The sequence below is a fragment of the Gymnodraco acuticeps genome, unplaced genomic scaffold, assembly GCF_902827175.1.
Source record: "Gymnodraco acuticeps unplaced genomic scaffold, fGymAcu1.1, whole genome shotgun sequence".
In the NCBI taxonomy this organism is placed as follows: Eukaryota; Metazoa; Chordata; class Actinopteri; order Perciformes; family Bathydraconidae; genus Gymnodraco; species Gymnodraco acuticeps.
The window spans coordinates 3,443,206-3,465,223 of NW_022989985.1; the positions used below are offsets into that span (position 1 = coordinate 3,443,206).

Here is a 22,018-nt window from a genome sequence, read left to right on the forward strand (position 1 = left end):
TTGTCGGTTTTTTAAAGGGAATGTCATAAAGACGTGGTTCGTTTTTTGTCAACAGGCATCTGGGGTCCCCACCTTATTGTAGTAAGGACATGCAAGTTGTTAAATTGGGAGGTGGAGTTCAAGCGCTGGTGTCCTGGCCTGAAGATCCTCCTGTACCTCGGCAACAGAAGAGAGCGCAGAAACCAGAGAATGGTAGCTTTGCTTTACTCAATATAAAAGGCCTTTCTCTTCTCAATAAACAGCTGTAAATGTGATAACTTATCATCTGATCCCTCTACAGTGGTGGGGGGAGGCCAACAGCTTCCATGTATGCGTGACATCCTACAAACTGCTGATGAAAGACCAGAGCCATTTCCTGAGGAGAAAGTGGAGGCACCTGGTCCTGGACGAGGTGCAGCTGATCAAAAGCATGACAGAGAAACACTGGGAAACTATCTTTGCTCTCCGAAGGTAAGCAGGGAGATAACCATGATATCAATTCCAGTTTCTCAAGAACTATGATTATCATTGTTGTGGTCCATGTAGGGCTGTGCGATTATGGCAAACATCATAATCACGATTATTTTTGGTCAATAATTGATATCACGATTATTAAATACGATTATTCATTGACTTTGAAAACGTCCATTTATTGAACTTTAAAACAAATAATAATTTGAACAGTATATTTTTAACTGTTGATTACCCTGAACGTATAATTCAACTGAAAAACCAATACTAAAATAAATGATACATTCACATTTAAATAAATAATATCAAAATAATAAATACCAATAAACAAGATCAACAAATATTTTGGAGCGCACTTCAACCAGCTACTAAACATATATTAATATGATAAATAAAAATTAATTAGACCAAAATAAATTAGATCTAATATGTTGCCGTGCACTGTCACAACCTAGCAAAGCAAAATAATTGTTTTTTTCGATTATATTGTTTTCGTAATTGTGGCAGGCCAAAATCGTAATTGCGATTAATTGCACAGCCCTAGGTCCATGTACATTTTTGAAAGAATGTTTCTTAAAATGAGTTCACTGAGGAGTTTATTTCCTTGTGTGATATTACTTTTATTATTCTGCCAGATGCCCAGTTGACTAAACAAGACTTTGTATTTTGCAGTGAGCAGAGGGTTCTCCTCATCAACACTCCTCTACAGAATACTCTAAAGGAGCTGTGGACCATGATCCACTTCCTTTTGCCAGGAATCACCAGGTCCTACTCTGACTTCCCTGTTAAGGCAGGCACAGACCAGAACCAGGACTACTGCCACAAGCTGGTCATCCGCCTGCACAGGGTGGGTGTAGCCGCTTGTTACAGCCTGGCTCATTGAGGGTCGTAACAACCTGCACCATGCCACGAAATTCAGAACCATGATTGATTTAGCCTCAGCATCAATCCCTGCTCATCACATACCATCTCCTTACCATTATCTGTAGATGATCCAGCCCTTCATCCTCCGGCGCTCCAAAAGGGACGTGGAGAAGCAGCTGCCCAAGAAGTACGAGCATATCCTGAAGTGCCGTCTCTCCACCAGACAGAAGAACCTTTACGAGGATATCCTCACGCAACCGGGGTGAGTAACAAATGCCTAAACACTGAAGTTACATCATCTGTAATAGTACATTGTGTTGAGATGAATTTGCTTTGGGATATTTGTTTCTCCCTTTATTCTGTGGAACTCTTTATAATCACATGTTCTGTCTGGATGTGCTCCCCTAGAGCTCAGGAGGCTCTGAAGACGGGTCATTTTGTCAGCGTGCTTCAGGTCTTGATGCAGTTACAGCGAGTGTGTAACCACCCCGAGCTGGTGGCTCCCAGGGAGACCAGCAGCTCCTACTTCTGCTCCTCTCTGCAATACAATGCCCCATCACTGGTGCTGGGAGCTATCAGGAACGACTCGAGCAAGGTATACACTTTTCTATATCATATATATGTTTAGAATAGAATAGGATAATGTGTTAAACCTAATTGGCAGGAGTCATTGTTAAAAAGTAGACAACATTTGTGTGGGGTTGAAACGTAAAGATTTTCTTGCCTTATATGTTTTATTACATTATGAAAGAGACCGTGGTTATTTAGTGTTATTGGCAGACAAAATGAGCTGTATTAGGAAATTACTTTTGGCTCTTCAAAGTTCGGAACGCTAATTCAATTAAATAAAGTTTCTTTATAACTGAATAAATCATAACAGTAATCATTGCTTTCTTACTATTTGAATACACTGGCCTTTTATTTGTATGCTTTATATTCTTCTATGTGTTTGCATGTCCATTAGAGACCTTGCCATTTAGTTGTTTTTAACATTACGTTATTTATTTATTTCAGTTTTGAACCTTGAGTATATGTTGGATTTCTTTATTAAAATGTGCCTTTTAGTAAAAGAAAGAGTATTCATAAACAATGTTCATTGACCCACTTGTGCTTTTTGTCTTTTATCTCATTATCCTCTCAGATTTCAAGCATGTCCATATTTGATCTGATCAATAATGAGAACCGACTGACCCGGTATCAGACTGAAGAGGCAGTTCCCAAACTGAAGATCACTAAGCAGCTCATAGAGGAGATCAACACTGCTCCAGAACCATCGCCACGACCAAAGCCGTGTCCGATAAAACCCACGAGGTCAGCACTTAAGTCTTTTAATATCCACGTAACTTCACATGCTTGATGTGGAGATATTTTTCAAATTGCTCTGACATGTCAACCTCTGGCATTAAAGCTTATTAATAGCCTGCTTTCTTTCTGATTAGATTGTTCCAGCAAGTGCAGTATGGGACAAAGCCAGAAGGCCGCCTCGCTGCCGTCTCTGCTGCGGCAGGCCAGCGTCCTCCAACCAGCTCTCCCACTACTAGCACCTCTGTTTCCACCAACCTGTCAGCCCAGAACAGGGGCAAGTCCCCCGTCACCGCGGCAACTACCACAGCCACTACTCACGGTAATAACTTAGTTTTTACAATAAGTAAAAGATTTAATATTTACTAATCGAACATCAAAATTGAAAAGACAAAATGAACCACCCATATTTGTTTTGCTGGTACCACTTGTGTGTGATGTAGTTTAAGGGCTTAATCTGTATCGCTAAGTGCAAACATCCCAGGTATACAGAATGAAAAGAAACGTTTTATACTTGCATACTGCTATATGCTGCATGATTGTGACACTGTTTTGGATTGAAATGAACCTGATTTTCTTCCATGTATTTAAGCTTTCCCCATCTGTCATATAATGTCATCATTAGTGCTTACAGCACATTTTTTTAAATCATGTAGCATAGGCAGATATTCAGGTTTTAAATGTACAACTTAAAGGAAATGTTTGGGACACACTCCCTGTAAATAATCGCAGATGTTTCATATGTTTAGATTTATACTTCCATACAGCAGTGGTGGGCTGGCCTCATTGTTTTGGCACAGTCAGGATATTACGAAAGAAGAAACAGTCATAGTCAACTTTTCAGATGAAGAGTAGCAGTAAAAAAACCACTTACTGCAGTTAAGGAGACGCTTGGCTGCAACTGAATACACGCACAGTCGCACACTGATGGAGCTGACATTTTACATATGCACAATATTGTCACACCTACTTAGTTGATAGTCAAGAAATAGATTTTATGTCCGTTCATAAGAAATAACGTCTCAAATCCTGCTTGCTGTGTTGGCCCGCTACTGCTGAGGGATTCATGTGGAGGGCATTGTTTGATCATAATAATGACATGACTAAATATTGAGTTACCCCTAACATGTAGTCCCATACCCCATTGCCTTGTGCTTCACAGCGGTTGGAACAGCTTCTCAGAGAGCGCAGACCGCCCCTCCTGTCAGCAGCAGCACTGCAGCCTCCTCTGGGAACGCTGGCGTTGGGAAGCATGTGTTGGGGGGGAACTCTGTGGCCTTGGGCCAGACCTTAACTCCCATCAGCCAGCCTGCATTAGCACAGGTCCCCAGGCCAGCGCTAGCCCCCAGCCATGCCATCCAGCCCAGCTTACTGTCCCAGAGGCTGGTTCTTACATCTCAGGCCCAGGCACGGTTGCCTAGTAAGTGGCCTCCCCCCCCTTTCCCTCCTCGGGCACAACCGTATGGGCTGTTCTACACTGAGGCATTTACTTGGGGCACTGTTGATATGTGTTCAAGCTTCAATACTCCAAAGAATTGTGTTTCTGTGCATTTAATCAAACTTGCAATGGTAGCAGCACCCGTGGTTAAGCGATTTTGGTCATGGCAGAGATGCCCTGTAGCATTAGTTATACAACTTGTGGGGAAAAAAAGGTTCCCATGAGATTTGATCTGTAGCCATATCAGCAGCATCTCCACAGCCTCACGTTCTCCAACTTCCTTCTTAAAACCTGCATGAACACTATGTACGACCCACTTATTTATACCACCATCACTACACTATTGACCTTAATTATGATGTGTTTCCTCCTTCTTTTTAATATTTTTTTTATTCCAGTTACTAATTTTCTTTTGTCTTTTGCATCGGCCCAGCTGCAGGAGAGAATCCCAAAGCTTTGTTTGTTGTATTTTTTTCTTTGCTCATGTTATGATTTCACTCTGATGTTGAGCGTACCTGCAAAGCACGTGGAAGCGGCCCCACAAACTGCCAACCCTTTCTGCCTCAGATGAGAACAGAGATACCTTTTCATTAACGACAGACCCCTTTACATTTAATGAAAATGTTTTTTTTCTTTCGTAAAAAGAAATCTAACTTGTATTTTGCAACGAAGATTTCTGCACCCTTCGAATAGGATTCTTAACACTTAATGAACACAGTTTTTATTATCATTGTAGCCCAATTAGCGACATTTAAATAATATGTTGTTGTTACTTTACCGTAATTGTCACTGCAATGCACAATGTGTTGCAATCACTATTATTTGTCAAAAATATTTCCTCTGATAGCTACTGGGCTCTACATGTTATTAATTGAAATTGACACACTAAATACTGTAGAAAGCACCTTTTATTATGACTATGTCTTAAAATCTGGTGGCTGTGTACTTTTAAAACACTCAATCATCCTGTTAGACCTGAGACTAAAGCCTAATACAAACCTTTTTGGCCTGAGGAACCAATTCCTTTCTATAATTCCCAAACTACTTGTGGTTCATTTCCTAATTTAGGTCCAGAGTGCATTGTTTAGTCAGAAATGGCAACAAATGGTTACACCATTGTTTCAAAATGACGATTGATTAATGGGGGGTGTTCAAATACCTTTTATTTACAGGATATCATTGTTGGACAATCCCGAAGTATGTATGTGTATGTTTCAGGCTCTCTGTCTCACCTGAGGATTTCCCTTACAGCCATTTTCTTTCCCCTTCAGGGTTTATAAAGTAGGAGCTGCTGTGGTTCTGTTGTGGAGGGCGGCTGTGCTCGTTCCTCTGATTAATCCACCCTGGTTCTGCATGTCTTGTCTCTTTTCACCCTTTAACTAACTGATGCAGAGCGTATTGTTGGGTGACTATTTCAGCTGACTTTTTAATGCTCTCTTTGATAAAGGGTCTGTTATTGCTTTCCATTGAAGGTGGAGATGTGGTGAAGATTGCCCAGTTGGCCAACATAGCAGGCAATCAGAATCGTATCTCTCAGCCAGAGACTCCTGTCACGCTGCAGTTTCAGGGAAACAAGTTCACTCTGTCGCCCAGCCAGCTGCGCCAGCTCACCACCGGACAGCCCCTGCAGCTCCAAGGTACACTCGGTAATGTACATCCCATCGTCACACTTTTATCTCTACATAATTCTCTCCTTTGTGCCAACAAGCTAGACTTTTATGTTGAATAATGGACTCTTATCCTACTTCCTCATGGCATACAAAGTGGCCTAAGGTTTAGGATTATAATTGCAGATTTCTGGTTTAATTAATTTAATTTGTTGTCGTCAGTAAAGGTTCATTTTCAATATAAATGATTCTGCAATTAAAAATATCTTGAATACATTTAAAGATAAGCATGTTGTCTTAAAATCCAAACGGATTTAAGCCCTTTTTTTGGTTTACTATAGCATTTGAGCTCTGTAAGTCGCCTCTAGTATGCTCTCCGTTACCAATAAGGGTTTGTATAAGGGCGCCCTCTTTAAATTGACATCGTTAGGTATCCATTTAGGTAGAAGACCACGGAAGCACTGCTGTTATTCCCCCAGATTCCACTTTTTTTTTTATTAATGATAATAATAATAAATGTTTTTTTACAATACATAAAAAATCATGTGGTCAAGGGAAAGACTTAATGTGATTTCAATTGGACTCTGTGTCACTAGTTGTATTGATGTTGCTGTTTCCTTGATGTAATGTTGTTTCTGCCTTCAATTCCGATTGCATAACAGTTGTTTTAGTTTTTCCTTTTTTTAACCTTGAATTTTTGTCAAGTTTTGAGGAGGCACCTTTTATATTTTTTGCTTCATTTGTTTCACGGTTTTAGGCAACATCCTGCAGATTGTGTCCGCTCCAGGGCAGCAGATCATCAGGCCCCAGGGATCCATGGTCATGCAAACAATGCAACAAACTGTCCCCGCCTCCAACGCCTCAGTTACACCTGGCACGCCTCATCCTGCGCTGTCAACAGCCCAGCAAGGTGACTCAATCACAGTGAACATTATTCTCTAACAGTGTTTCTCGATCAGTTATTTCGTAACATCAGCTAGTACCAATATATGCTGAAAGTGAATACATTTTAGTGCTACCTAACATGCTACTTTGTCCCCACAATTACACTTTTTTCCTTTACAATAGTTTCAACAATGGCATTTACAATAGCATTTCCTTTGAAAAACTTATTATTTTATTGACGTTGTATATTTATTTTTATGAATTAGGCGTAACTTCGAACGCCACGTTGTCACCTACCAAGCTCACAGCTGCATCTCATGCTGGTTCCCAGGTCAGTACAACACTTTCAAGGACATGTTTGTAATGCCTGTTTTCACCTTTTTTAATAATCTGAAGTAAAAGCATTTTGCAGCATGCAGACTAAATTGATGAAGGAAAATGTAATTGTAGCTGTGTGTATTTATTCTCACTGCGATCTTCAGGAGTCTTCAGAAGAAAAGACTCAGCAGCTGAAGGAGCGTTTGAGCCGCCTGTTTGAGGCGAACGAGCGGCGCTGCAGCCGCAGAGTGGTGTACGGGTCAGACCTGCTGCACGCCTGCACTTTAACCACAGAGCCAAGTCACTCTGCCCTGACGGCTGGGGGCTGGAGGTGGGTGGGCCGAGAGAGCTGCCTCAGGGCTCAGAGAACCTGCGTAGCTACTACCGCTGCCCTGCAGTCCGCTCTGCTCACTGTGGAGGATCGCCTGCAGGCGGCCAACAGCCTCATCAAGAGGTACCCAAGCTTTCTGTTCCTGTTGCTAAACCACAAACGTTACACTGCTCCTATTCCAACAACGTGATACATACACTTCCAAATTGGCCTTGGCAGATTCCGCATTGTATTAGGCTTACTTACATTCCTAAATATTGAATTGAGATCTAAAATTGGAACACTACTGCTTTGAAATAAATGGATCTGGGAAATTGTTGACAATACCCAGCCCTATTAGCATTCATTTAGTTGAATAAAACAAACCCTTTTCACATGTAGTGTTAAAACATATATATTTGTAAGTTAACTAAGAACGCAGATTTTGTTACAATGCAATATCGTGTCTTTTCTTTTTCTGAATAATAATCGGATGGACTGTTGTCATGTTTTTAGGCTGGTATGTGTGGTGCCTCCAGCTGTAGCCCCGCCCCCTCACCTGTATGCAGCCAATCCCCCAGTTCCCTACAGCCTCCAGCAGAAGTCACTTCTCCGTCGGCTACAGGAGGCCGCCGCCCCCCACAGTGCTGACATCCATCACCGTGCGTCCAGGCCTCTCCTCTGTTGTGATGACCTGCTGCTAATGCAGATGGACTCTGGTAAGCCCAGGTCCTTTCTTGATTTTAGTTCAACATGCTGCAAGCTGGGACTGCAGAAAGAACGACTTCAACTAAAAACATTAGTAGTGTAGTCTCTCTACCTAGCAAGTGTGAATATCTCATCCAACATTTGCTTGTGTGCATTTACCGTGCAAAAACAGTGTTGTCACCTGTCTGCTCTTCAGAACAGTAACATGGAACAAATAATGTGAAATAGGCCATTTAGTACTGCATCAATGAAAAAGATGCTGAAATCTACTAGGATTACCAGCACCTGCTTATTTGCACTTTATACTCTTTAAAGTTTGTTATTACTTTTTTCATTCAACTTAAATGAACATGTCGTCTTTAAAATGCAATCCGAAACATCTGACCATGCCAAGAATAATAAATCTTGATATTTTTCCTTTCCAAAGGTAAACTGGAAGCTCTTGCCATTCTGCTGCAGAAGCTTCGGTCAGAAAGCCGCCGTGTCCTCATCTTTACTCAGATGGTGAAGATGCTTGACATCCTGGAGGCCTTCCTAGATCACCGGCAGCTCACTTATGTGCGGGTCGATGAAAGCTTCAGTCCTGACGAACGACAGGTAAAATACCCCCACTTCTGACAGGCCACAATACTAATAACGAGGTTCTTAGCTTATATCAAGTCGGTTATATACATCAAAAAAGTTCTGTTTTGTTACTGGAAAAGGGTGGGTGTTATTATTCCAATTACATTGACATAGAGTGTTTTCAGGTTTTATACAGGTTGAGGTTTCGCCCTCATGATTCAAAAGGGATCTTAATAATGTTTATCCCTTTTCTTGCATTTATGCACGTTAAGTGTTACAAAGTCATATGACCAAAAAGTTACGAGACCCAATAACTAGTTGCAACAGCAGCCTTATAACATTTTAATAAGCTGTGGGTCATTTCAATGTTTACAATAAGAATATCGATAATCTATAGGGTTGGTTTACATTGGAGAATGCTCGTCATCTGTGGAATACAAACCATTGAGATAAGCAAAGAAAATACGTTTCAAATCTGAGGTTTCTGCCGGGTTTGTTCACGTGCGTGGTTTCGTGTCCCTGCAGGAGAACATAAGGAAGTTTAACCGGAACAGGAACGTGTTCTGCAGCATCCTGACAAACCGCTGCTGCTCTGCAGTCGGCACTTTGTTTGATGCAGACACCATCATCTTCTACGACACAGATCTCAATCCCAGCATGGATGCCCGCGCCCAGGAGTGGTGTGACAAAATAGGACGTTCAAAGGATATACACATTTACAGGTGACATCATCAACAATGCAAATTCAGTTTGACTTCCTCTATATTGACATTTTACCACATCACTCGTAAAACTCCAGATGTGAAATACCTAAATCAATATTTAAGGACTTTGTTGCTACTTCTGGTTTCTTTGTGTGTGTTGCCCAGGTTGGAGAGTGGGAACTCCATTGAAGAGAAGCTGCTGAAGAATGGCACCAAGGACCTGATCCGAGAGGTGGCTGCTCAGGGTACCGACTACACCTTGGCGTACCTCACACAAGTAAGATGAATTCAATGTGGTCTTGTCCTGAAGTTTCAGACACTCTTCACACCTCTATTCTTTTGAAGACACATTACTATACCTGTATAACCGACCTGACATCATTTCAGCGGACCATCCAGGATCTGTTCGAGGTGGAGGCCGGCTCAGGGGAGAAGGTGGAGGAGTTTGTGGTTCTTCACCAGGAGCCGTCGGCCTCTGAGGCCATCTCTCCCAGAGTGGCTAGACCATACATCCAGGCTCTGCACAGCATCAACCTGGATGCCCTGCCGGAGGAGGAGGAGCAGCAGCATGAGGAAGAGTTAGCAGGCAAAGAGTCAAAGGACAACCAGGAGGAGGAGAGCAAAACTGACGAGGAGCCCGCTCAGCAAGAGGAGCTGAATGCAGTCATACAACAGGTACCTTCACTTTTTTACATATCGCTTGGAATCTAGTTGAAACGGAAAAGTCCAAATACAAGAAATGAGTCTATACAAAATGAAATTCTGTTTGATTGTCTTGCTGAGTTTTGATTTGTATTTTCTTCCCTTAAACAGCTCACACCAATCGAAAGATATGCCCTGCATTACCTGGAGTACCTCCATGTCAGTGATGACCAAACTGCTCTCAAGGTAACTTACACTGACATGACCCTTTTGAATGATATAGAGCAGTGCTTCTCAAAGTGTGGTCCGCGGACCACTGGTGGTCCGTGAGCGCCCCCTAGTGGTCCGTGAGTATATTGGTAACATTTCACATTTGAAATAAATAAATAAATAAAAGTTTTCCGCACTCTTGCGGAAATATCTCCGCAATGGAGCGAGCTTAAGTTTCACTTTCGATTGCATGATATAGCCCAGCGCAACACCTTCATCACACATGTTGCCACTTGTTTGTATAATTTTTTTGTAATCTGTTCTAGAAAAACTATGTGTTTTTGGATATTTGTGGAGTTAGATGGTCCGCGAGTGTTTTTTTATTGGTTAAGTGGTCCTTGGTATGAAAACGTTTGAGAAACACTGATATAGAGGCATTTACTATAGTATTTACATGTGTGTAAATCAGTCCAGTTGTCATCTAATCCTGCTCTACTGCGTTGCTTTTGATACATTTGCCTGGTGTTTCTTCCCCTCAGGAGAGGTTGGAGTGCTCCAAGAGAGGCTGGGAGCTGCAGCAGCTCCAGAAGCTGAAGGAGGAGGAGGAGGAAGAGCGGCACTTTATGGAGGGAGATGAAGATCTCTTCACCTACACAAGAGAGGATGCCTACAACATGGTGGGTGGCCATTGTGATCTCAACTAATCAAACATGAAGAGCTGTGTGGATTGTTATGCACTGTTGTTGACATGAACCTTTTCTCTGCGCTTCAACAGGAGTATGTGTTTGATGCAGAGGACGGCCATACAGAAATCATGCCGGTAAGACATCAACTGTAAAAACAGAAGTCCTCGTTTTATCTAAATGTGGATCTTCACTATTCTCTTCCTAATGTTGTTTATTTGTATTGACCCATTCAAAAGTCCCACTCTGTCTTCTGCCTTTGTGCTGACTTGTGATTTTCCAACACAGCTTTGGACTCCACCCACACCACCGTCAGATGACAATGACATTTACATCGACTCTGTGATGATGCTGATGTATGACACTGCACCCATGCCGGAGTCCAAGCTGCCTCCTGTCTACGTCCGCAAGGAGCACAAGAGACTCAAGATGGACCCCTCAGGTGAGATGAGATTTATATTTAAGGTGAAATAGTTCTAAACGACTTGGATACATCTGTAGTGTCACTGCAGGTGTCTCTGTCCTGACTCCGTGTGTTTGTCCGGCAGCAGCCAGAAAGAAGAAGAAGGGCCACGGGGAGACGGTCATCCCCCCTCGCTCGCTTTTCGAGAAGGCCAGCATGCTGAAAGTTCGCCGCGAGGGCAAAGACCAGAAAAAGAACTTCTCTCTCAAGCAGCAGGCTCCCTTTGCCAAGCCCCTGCCCTCGCTGGTTAAACCTGTCATGGAGGCGGGTCAGGACAACCCGGAGTGGCTCATCAGTGAGGACTGGGCTCTGCTTCAGGTACTGGCGCCTCTCACCACTACTCAAATGAATATATCTGGAATTGCACTTCACTTCAAAGAGGTTAAATGATATGTTCATTCAATTTCCAAATGCCATTGCTGTGTGTCTGACAGGCTGTAAAGCAGCTTCTGGAGTTGCCTCTGAACCTGACAATCGTGTCTCCTGCACACACTCCTAACTGGGACCTGGTGAGCGATGTGGTGAACTCCTGCAGCCGCATCTACCGCTCGCCCAAACAGTGTCGCAACCGCTACGAGAACGTCATCATTCCCAGAGAAGAGGGCAAGGTAATGGAGAGGGCAGTCACCCTATTTTGCTGTAAAACTCAATTCCTCACCGTGTTCTCGTCTAAATAATGTCTCTAACTATTTTTCAGTTGGTGTATGAGGCAAACCCCAAGAAAAAAACCAAGAGCATATACAAGGTACCTTATTCTGGCATTTTGATCGATTCCGCTTTGCTCCTGAAATTGTTGATTAACTTTAGTTCTGTGTTTTCTTTGCTCAGTCTAAGAACAGCCGCCCTCTGAGGACCTGTCAGATCTACACACAGGATGACAACGCCACTCACATTCAGCTCTACAACAGCCGCTTTGAACTCATGAAGATCATCGCCAGCAAGAGGAGCCCACCAATCAAACCACTGTAAGGGCTGATGAAGTGAATGTAAAGTCTCATAACGGAGCTCACACCAAAACGTGTGACATGTAACCAGGCTGTTATTGTTCAGATTGGATATGTCCTTCTCATCTGTATTCATTTAATTAATTCTGCTTACAGGCTTGGCATGAATCCATTCCAGAAAAATCCCAAACATGCCTCTGTTTTAGCAGAAAGGTTTGTTTAATGTCGCTGTATTTGTACCATAAACATCTAAGATATGAATCTATAAATAAAGATGAAAGTATAATATTGTTTTTCTTCTCTTCAGTGGGATCAGCTATGACAAGCCCCTCCCTCCCATTCAGGTGGCTTCTCAACGTGCTGAACGGATCGCCAAGGAGAAAAAGGTGATTGTTGGCAATGAATATGTCCACAAATGGCCATAGATCCAAATAGTGCTTGATATCTACTGAATGATGTGTTTGCAGGCCCTTGCAGAGCAGCAGAAGGCTCAGCAGTTGGTCCAGCAGCAGCAGGCGGGGGCCCCCGGGGCCCAGGTGGCCCCCGGCCAGGCGCTGACTCCTGCTGCAGGCCAGGCTCTGGTCCCTCAGGCTGCCACAGTGCCCGGAGCTGCTGCGGTGCCTAATGCAGCTGTTCTGGTGAGAATCAAAACATGCTCTAATCAATATTTTTCTATGTATAGTGAGATCCAAAACAAGATGTTCTTAAACATTTGGTTCATGTTTTTCAGGCTGGAGCCATAAAGAATGCCACTGTGGGCACCACCATCCAGGCTGGTACGCTTACACACATATGGTTCACTTTACAGAGCTGTTGCTGTTCCAATAGTTTATTCATTGCTCTTTGTTTCTTCCAGCCACTGTAGGGGGGAATGTGATTGTGAACACATTAGTTGGAGTTCCCCCAAGTCCTTTCCAGGCCAACAAACGGCTGGCATCTCCCGTCATAACAGGCACCCTCTCTGTGAGTCAAGTTCTCATATCACTGCTGCTCTGGCTTAACTCAGCCTCCTACTGATTTACAGTCATTCATGACGCATTAGACCGGCATCGTGCACCCTGCAGACTGAATGTTCATTACAAGTGTTGGAGCCTTTGCACATTGGGTTTATTTTGTTGTTGTTTGTGCAGCCTGCTGGTGCCGCTGGAGCCCAGGTGGTCCATGCTCAACAGAGGACCGTCACCGCTGCTGCAGCCCCTGCAGAGGTGGTTGCCATAGCTACAGGTGTTCGAGCTGTTACCCCAGTTACGGCATCAGCAGTAGTTACGACCACTCTGAGTCCGGTGCAGTCTCAGACGCGCCCTCTGGTCACTCAGGTCACACAAGGTATCAGATCAAAGGCTTTTCTCTGATAAGATCTGCTGCTCTTTTAAATCTGACAGTTCTGACTTATCTGCTCTCCTTCGTCCAGCCGCAGGGATGCAGTTGCAACAAGGGAAGCCTCTCACTCCAGCCCACCTGCAGATGCTCCGACAGCAACAGCTGCAGCAGCACCAACAGCAGCAGGCTGCTTCCCCACAGATCAAAGCTGTAGGCAAACCCCAGGTACCAGCATCTTTACACAAGATGCACACAATGTGACTTTTTAACACATCTCACAAATGAGCTGCACTAATAGAAATGTTCAGTATGATGGCATTAATGGTAGTACTTCCGATTTACTCAATAAAAAATGCAATTACACAGCGCAAGGGTGTGTACAGCTAACTGACATTAACTCTGTGATCTGTGTGTTTACAGGAGTTGTTGAAGATGCACAAGCATAAGTTGCAGCTGCAGCAGCAGCAGCAACAGCAACAGGTAGCTGCAGCAGTGGCAGCAGCGCAGGGCCAACAGGCTGCAGGGGTCCAGCAGGCCCCCCAGGGTCAGACTGCACAGACCACACAGGCCAATCCCCAGTTGGCAGCAGTGGCAGCCCCCAGACCTGGAGCCGTGCTGACCGGCGCCACGGTGGCCAACCTGCAGGTGGCCAGGATGGTAAGATGGTGCAGATTGATGTTCCCCACAATATGAATAAAAAGACCAGCTTTCTGTTGGTAGATTGTAAGATTATAAATAATATAATCTAGACTAAGTTGTTGTCTATGGTACAACCATTTTATCTTTTTTGGTTATCTGATTGGCGGAGGTGTAGTCCAAACAAGTTGATGTATAACAAGATCATACAGTATGAGAAAATTCAGTGTAATTTCCCCACCAAAAACAATGTCTTCATTCTGTTATAATTTCTTGATGTAAGTTCTTAATCAATACTTTTTTGTTTTTGTTTTTTAGGCTCGACTGCCCACTCAGGCAGGACAGACTGCTCAGGTGACCCTCACCAAGCCCCCAGTGGTCTCTGTGCCAGCGGTGGTCTCTTCAGCTGGCGTCACTACACTGCCAGTCACTGTAGCAGGCATCAGCGTGGCTATTGGCCAGAAAACAGGTGTGCTAAAAGTCTGATGGATACGGGACCTTTTGTCTATAGGCGCTTTCACACCAAGTACTTTGCCGTATTTAGCAGGCCGCAAACAACTTCACGGCGTATACTGCCACCCGAAGTCCCCGGCCGGAAGCCCCGGCGTTGGGGACTGGCTTCTACTGAAGCCTTACGATTAAATCGCCAGAACGCCGACACCTCCTCATCTCCACCGCTCCCATGTTTTATTTTGTGTTGCCATAAGTTAGTTTCTCTCCGTTGGTGCGCTATGCTAATGCTAATGCTAATGCCAGCAAATACAATGGCGGCTTCACAAAACTTTTCCGAGTTTTACGGGCCGTGGTTTGCAATCTGCCCAGCCAATCAGAAATAGGAACCTTTTTCTCCCACGAAAGTCCCTGCTCTCTAGCAGGGACTGAAAAGGGGGTGAAAATGTTCTCAGGAACTCAATTCTAGTTCCGGATGTTTTGGTGTGACTGTGAACGCAACATTTCAAGAACTATCGGAACTATACTGGGAAAAGTACTCCGGTGTGAAAGCGCCTTATGACTTTGACTAGATTGTTGCTCCTTACAGTTACCGGCCACTTAACAGTTAAAAATGAATTTATTAAATAATGTTTATTTTCTTTTGATCATATATTTATTTTTGCTCAATATTTGATACAACAATGATTAGAATCTGGGAAAACAATATTTGTTTTTGCTTGGGTTTGCATAATTGTAGTAGGACCTCTTTTCCGACAAATGTGCTGTTGTTATCATTCATCATCACAAATGTTTTAATTTTTGTCCTAAATGTCAAATATATCTTTCTTTCTCCTCTGTCAGGGGGGCCTGTGCTGTCGCCGTCCTTCCCCCAGATGCAGGTGCAGCAGCTGCTCCAGTTAAAGAAGCAGCAGCAGGCGGCCGCCGCCGCAGCTCAGCAAAAGGCCGGCCAGCCGCAGCTGGGACAGACCACTGTCCAGCAGAAGGTAACGCTAGAATATTTGAACTAATAGTTTAAAAAAAACATGTATTCAGTCTCTGTCTACAACAGAAACAACAAATGCAGTGTATCAAAGATAAGAACAGAAATTGGTTAGAATTTTTGTTTAGGATTTAGCTTAGAAGTGTCCCCAGCCCCTGCAGTCTACAACATTTTGAAATGTCCTCATAAGGAGGTGGCACTATATACAGGGTTCGTACGGGTGCTTGAAATCCTTGAAAATGCTTGAAATTTGACGTGGTGTTTTCAAGGTTGGGAAAGTGCTTGAATTTTGGGAATGGTGCTTGAAATTGAGATAAAGTGCTTGAAAATGTAAATGCTTTACTTTTACAATAAATTGCTGTCTGACTGAATAGTTCGCTTTTTAGATTAAAAGAAAATAATTGCTTTGCTTTTACATAAAACAGCTCCGCTGCGGCCTTCCCGCGCTATGCGCGCGACCTGCAAGTGTTTGTGTTACTCTGACCTGAGCATTCTGATGAGAGTGATAGATGACTGTGTGCCAGGAGGTTGCAGTTTCAACGAGCGTTGGCTAGCAGAAGACAAATACAAGCCATGGCTAAGACGAGGGTCAAGCCCACGAGTAGCCTCCTGCAAAGTTTGCAAAAATAACGATGCGAGAGTCTGCGCTGACGAGCCACATGAAAGGTACGCCGTAGAAGAGCATTTTAGATTAGGCTAACGTTGCATGTTACGTTTGTTTAAGCTAACGTTAGCTAGCTGAATAGCGAACTCGATTGACGGATAATAATAATTGCAGGGGACAATCATTTCAGAGGAGCGTACCTATGTTATGTGCGTTACCGTCGCCATCCTGTGGTGTTCAGAGGATGAAGCACTCACGGCATTTCGTGTTATAGTCACGAAATATAATCTATTGATTCGACACAGAGCGATTTTGAAAGCAATGTATTTCTACTGGTAGTATGTTTCGTGCCTAAACCAAATGTGACTTGCTCTCTCGAAATCAGTCACATTGACCCGAAGACACATTTTAGTGTGTGTGTGTTGTGTGTGTGGTGTGTGTGTGTGGGTGTGTGTGTTGTGTGGTGTGGTGTGTGTGTGTGTGTGTGTGTGTGTGTGTGTGTGTGTGTGTGGTGTGTGGTGTGTGTGTGTGTGTGTGTGTGTGTGTGTGTGTGTGTGTGTGTGTGTGTGTGTGTGTGTGTGTGTGTGTGTGTGTGTGTGTGTGTGTGTGTGTGTGTGTGTGTGTGTGTGTGTGTGTGTGTGTGTGTGTGTGTGTGTGTGTGTGTGTGTGTGTGTGTGTGTGTGGAAGAAACACCAGCTGTTGTTATACCTGCTGTGACGTTAAGTTACTCAGTTCTCCGCTTGTAATTATGCTGAAGCTCTAAAGTTGTATTTATCATCTGAATTTGCCGAAACAAGTTTAATATTCTGAAAGCCAAGACTTTGTTTATTTGAAAACAAACTGTCTTTATATAAAATGTAAGTATTATACAAGTAAAACTACATGTTGCTTTAATCCCATGTAATTGTAGAATGAACACAGTCTTCCTTTGAAGATGTATAAGTCAGGTGTCTTGAGTAGTCAGCATTACCTACAAATCATTGTACACATTTGTAAATATTATTTTCCACTTGTTACCATTGTGAGTCTATTTTCTATGCAGCTCTGCGTGATTTTGTGACTACAATTCAGACTAATACGCTACCAGAGGTGGAATAAGTACTCAGATCTTGTACTTGAGTAAAAGTATAAGTACTCAGATCTTGTAGTGAAATTATAAGTACTCAGATCTTGTACTTAACAAAAGTAGAAGTACCAGAGTGTAGGAATACTCTGTCACAGTAAAAGTCCTGCATTCAAAATATTCCTCAAGTGAAAGTAGAAAAGTATTCTCATCCAAATATAGTTAAAGTAGCGACAGTAAAAGTAGTCGTTGTGCAGATTGGTCCATTTCAGAATAATATATATGATGTGTTTTATAATGATTGATCATGAAAGTGTTCTCAAAGCTGGTAAAGGTGCAGCTAGTTTGAATGACTTTGTATACTGCAGGGTAGCTTGTGAATTTACTCCAGGTGGAACTAAAGATTTAACACTTGATTATATTTCACATCATTCATCCACATCTGTGAAGTAACTAAAGGTATTAAATACATGTAGTGGAGTAGAAGTACACCATGTACCTCTGAACTGTAGAGGAGTAGAAGTACACCATGTACCTCTGAACTGTAGAGGAGTAGAAGTACACCATGTACCTCTGAACTGTAGTGGAGTAGAAGTACACCATGTACCTCTGAACTGTAGTGGAGTAGAAGTACACCATGTACCTCTGAACTGTAGAGGAGTTAGAAGTACACACCATGTACCTCTGAACTGTAGAGGAGTAGAAGTACACCATGTACCTCTGACTGTAGAGGAGTAGAAGTACACCATGTACCCTCTGAACTGTAGTGGAGTAGAAGTACACCATGTACCTCTGAACTGTAGTGGAGTAGAAGTACACCATGTAACCTCTGAACTGTAGAGGAGTAGAAGTACACCATGTACCTCTGAACTGTAGAGGAGTAGAAGTACACCATGTACCTCTGAACTGGAGTAGTGGAGTAGAAGTACACCATGTACCTCTGAACTGTAGTGGAGTAGAAGTACACCATGTACCTCTGAACTGTAGAGGAGTAGAAGTACACCATGTACCTCTGACTTGTGTTTTACTGCCAAACCTAAAAGTACCTCAAAAATAGTAATCAATAATGTATTGAAAAGTTATTTGGCTGATTGTTTTATATTGGCTCAGACAGGTTATATGGGACATACAGATGGGTCACTCATTTTGAAATATTAAACTTAGTTTTCTTTTCTTTAATTTGTCATCCTCAAGTAGAATGCTATCACGAAACACACATTTGGTTGTTTATAGCATAAAGAACATCTGATTTAATGTGAGGTAGGGAAATAATCATTTGAGTATGTGTATATAAATATGTAATTTACAGCAGCTGTAAGATGCTTGAAAAGCTGGAAAATGCACCTTGAAAATGCTTGAAAAGTGCTTGAATTTGACTTTGGAAAAGGTGTAAGAACCCTGTATATATGAATGTATGTCAATGGGTGAATGCTGACTTGTGTAGATGTAAAGCCTGGTCTTTAAGACTATAAAAGCACTATGTCAATCCAGTCAAATGACCATTAAAGAAGTTATTTTGTATATATTGATTGTTGTGCTTTTATTTATATCTTAATGTTTGCATATGTATAAATGTGTCTGTTGATTTTGTATTTTATACATATATTTTTGTATTCGGGATTGTGGGAAACGGTATTTCGATCCCTCTGTCTGTACACAAACTGAAAGATTGACAATAAAGATGACTTTGATGAATGTGAATGGAGTAACTGTAGTGTTATTTCCTTTAGATCGGCGGCCAGCAGGTCACAGTGCAGGCAGCTCAGCCGGCCCAGCAGTCGCAGCAGAAGGTGACGTACGCTACCACCACCCAACTGCAGTCAGGGATCAAGACCCAGTTCTTCACTACATCCATCGCCCAGGCTCAGAAACCCACCGGAGCCCAGCAGATCCAGGTACCTGATCACTGGAGCTCACTATTGAACAGTAAATATTCGCAGGTGAACAGAGGGCGTGTGTGTTGATATGAGATGTTCTTGTTTACCTCTCTTATCAGGTGGCTAAGCTCCCACAAATAGTGCAGCAGCAACCCACCGTGGCCAATATTCAACAAATTGTGTCGTCTCCACAGCAGGTAAGAGCTTTAGGCTGAGCAGTTTAACCTCTGTTATTTATGCATCCATCTTAATTCATCAGGGACATGGCACGTTACTCACATCCTTGAATGCCTGGCTGAGGCAAGTTGGCTTAGAATGATTGTTTATTTAATCATTTTGATATTTAAACCAGGCACGAGAAACAAAAAGAACGATAATAACTAAACCACACAGGACCAAAGAGGGTCAGCCAAGGTTCCTGCCCGCTCTTTATTGGTTTTCCTTCGATCAGGCTGGACCGGGTTCACCTGAGAGATAACACAAGACCTCATGAGTCAAAGTACATCATAACAAGTGTGTTAGAGGGGTATTACAAAAACAATAAAGCTTTTACTGCAGAGAAAAGGATCACATCAAACCTCTGAAACAGGTTGTTTATTTTTTTACAATTTACTTGTTTATTGCTTTTCTTTACTTCCTCTTGTGGATGCACTCTCCCTTCACTGCTGTAAACCTGGACATCTTCCCGCTGTAGTACTTAATGTACTGACACACCAAACCAACATATAAAAAACTACACTTGCCTCACATTTACTGCATCTTGGCCAACACTGCAAAGACTGCTGCCACATATCTTGTAATGTAGGCGCCTGAATAAGAGGAAATAACTCCATAACAGCGGGCAATGGAATCATTGAAATACAATGGCCATTTTCACACTATCACGCTTACTGTCATTCTAGAGGGCCATGGCTTTTTGAAAATATCCATAGAAGGATAAGATAAGGATGTCAAATCAAAAGTGACTCGTTCTGCTCCCTCAGGACATGAATTGTTTGTTTGTTTTCCTCTCGTCCGTTTCTCTTCACGTGGGCCATTTAGCTCGAGCAGAACAGCCAATCAGTGATTTATGTGGCCTGAAAGCTGGATGTTGGAAGCATTGTTAAATGCAAATGGAGTCCGATTCAACATAAAAACATGGCCAGCAGACATTCATAGACGTCCACAATGTGACCCTCGTCCTTTAAGGTGCTAGGTTTGTTTGATCCTTCATGAAAGATTCTCTCTGATGTTCTGTTTGTCCCGTCCCGTCCCCCCTCAGCTCCAGGCTCAGACGGTGACTCTGACCCAGGCGGCGGCGTCCTCTCCGGCCCAGGTGCAGATGATTCCTGCGGGGTCTGCGGCGGCGCAGGCAGTCCAGCAGAAGCTCCTCCAGCAGCAGGTGGTGACCGCAGCCACCTCCCCCCAGATCCAGACGCCCCCCCCCCCACAGCCCCGCCCAGCAGCCTGCCGAAGCCCCGGTGCAGCCCTCTCAGCCCCAACAGCCCGCCAAGGGTCAAGCTCGCCAGGGGGGCATCAGGGCCAAAACCCCCGCCAAGCCCAGCAGCTAGGAGACGCACTCTCATGAATCTGATGTGTTTTCCTGCAGTACAGATGTGAGGCGTTGTTATGGATCCCACAGCAGCTATAGCCAGAGACAGACATCACGTTGTTAATCACACCCAACCTTTACCTCACTTCAACCATAGACTAACTGTTCCACAGGATCATTTCAGTGTTCAGACCTCCAGGAAGATCAACCACAGCTTCTGGTGGGATCCATAAAGTTGCTGAGTCAACTTTTGTTACTGCTATTCTTTATTCGTGTCATGGAATGAGGAAACGTCTTTCCCCCTCAACAACTGCCCAACACATGAAAGGACAGACGCAGCAGTCCTGCCTTCAAATGATGATTATATTATTACTCAAGAGAAATCTGAGGCCGAGGCTTGTGGGTAATTCCTCGTTGATAAGGAGCTGTCCATTAGAATAAGTGTATTCATAAATAGTCCCTTTTATGTCTAATTCCCTTGTTGTCTATAGAAACTGAATGGAGAATAATGCACGTTCCTTTAGTCATTTGTTTTTTATTGCAGCAAATACACTGTAAACATGTACTTTAGTATTTTGTGTTTTCTCATGAATTGTCTTTTTTTATTGATGTCAAGGAAAAAAAAAATGTAAATATCAATGAAAAACATTTGTACTTGTAAAGTAGTCGTGTTTTCATTGGGTTTTTTCAGCCTAATTGTAATAAAGTGTTTTGTTTTTATATACAAATTCATCTTTTTTCCTTTGATTTTTTTTCATTAAATCCGTTGTAAGTACTTTGAAATCTTGTGGGTTCTTCTAACACATTCCCTGCTATGATATAGTCCCTAAAATGGTTGTTCCAAAAAATCTGGAGGATGTCATCTTATTTGATAATTGGTGGTCTATTAATAGCTATTCATTATTTTTGTATGACTAAAGGACCTGGAGGCAGGCACGTTCGGCGCAGCAGGATTCAGCTGAGCAACAAAGTGAGTCAAACGCTGCGGGACGGTTTAGCATGCAGTGGATATTCAGCATCTTGTCCTCACACAGTCTGAGGAAGCCTCTCTGCACCGTCTGCTGGCCCGGCTCGCTGCTGACTCGGCTTAAATGTCCACTGAGTTAGTGTGAGGGCAAAGGAGCTGAGAATCCCCAACCCTCCACTCTACACTTAATGTCTTCTTTTTGTTGTAATTTATCTATTTAGCCTGAATTGAGCCATGTTTGTCACATTGAGATCCAATATCTCTTTCACCATAGTTTTACTCATAAGGGTTACACTGTGTAGAAGTCAGTTTCAGGTTGGATATTCGACAGACATTCGAACCAGCCTTCTAACACAGGGGTTACCAACCTTTTTAGTCTCGTGTCCCCTTTGAGCTAGTCGCAACTCTATAAGAACCACCTCACTCATCTGTGGTGATTCGCCTACATTTGTTCTTCTATTAAACTCTTTGTAATCTTATCAAACCCAACTGCTCC

At 43.0% G+C, this 22,018-nt stretch overlaps 1 protein-coding gene across 1 annotated transcript in view; it reads left to right on the plus strand.

Annotated features, from left to right (window-relative positions):
- The window catches only part of ep400 (E1A binding protein p400), a 34,176-nt gene extending 12,845 nt beyond the window's left edge, over nt 1-21,331 (plus strand). The window contains 39 exon segments of the mRNA XM_034212502.1: nt 56-192; nt 281-450; nt 1,123-1,297; nt 1,440-1,576; nt 1,723-1,909; nt 2,456-2,625; nt 2,754-2,938; nt 3,779-4,036; nt 5,527-5,700; nt 6,419-6,571; nt 6,813-6,877; nt 7,029-7,318; nt 7,691-7,893; nt 8,310-8,479; nt 8,972-9,168; nt 9,316-9,427; nt 9,538-9,825; nt 9,964-10,038; nt 10,542-10,679; nt 10,778-10,822; nt 10,974-11,127; nt 11,234-11,466; nt 11,583-11,756; nt 11,846-11,893; nt 11,977-12,113; nt 12,249-12,305; nt 12,400-12,478; nt 12,560-12,730; nt 12,823-12,868; nt 12,949-13,055; nt 13,223-13,418; nt 13,504-13,637; nt 13,833-14,069; nt 14,367-14,517; nt 15,342-15,484; nt 18,878-19,042; nt 19,144-19,221; nt 20,286-20,441; nt 20,443-21,331. Coding sequence (XP_034068393.1) covers nt 56-192; nt 281-450; nt 1,123-1,297; nt 1,440-1,576; nt 1,723-1,909; nt 2,456-2,625; nt 2,754-2,938; nt 3,779-4,036; nt 5,527-5,700; nt 6,419-6,571; nt 6,813-6,877; nt 7,029-7,318; nt 7,691-7,893; nt 8,310-8,479; nt 8,972-9,168; nt 9,316-9,427; nt 9,538-9,825; nt 9,964-10,038; nt 10,542-10,679; nt 10,778-10,822; nt 10,974-11,127; nt 11,234-11,466; nt 11,583-11,756; nt 11,846-11,893; nt 11,977-12,113; nt 12,249-12,305; nt 12,400-12,478; nt 12,560-12,730; nt 12,823-12,868; nt 12,949-13,055; nt 13,223-13,418; nt 13,504-13,637; nt 13,833-14,069; nt 14,367-14,517; nt 15,342-15,484; nt 18,878-19,042; nt 19,144-19,221; nt 20,286-20,441; nt 20,443-20,574 — 5,927 coding nt within the window. The 3' untranslated portion in view covers nt 20,575-21,331.
- The last annotated feature ends 687 nt before the right edge of the window (nt 21,332-22,018 follow it).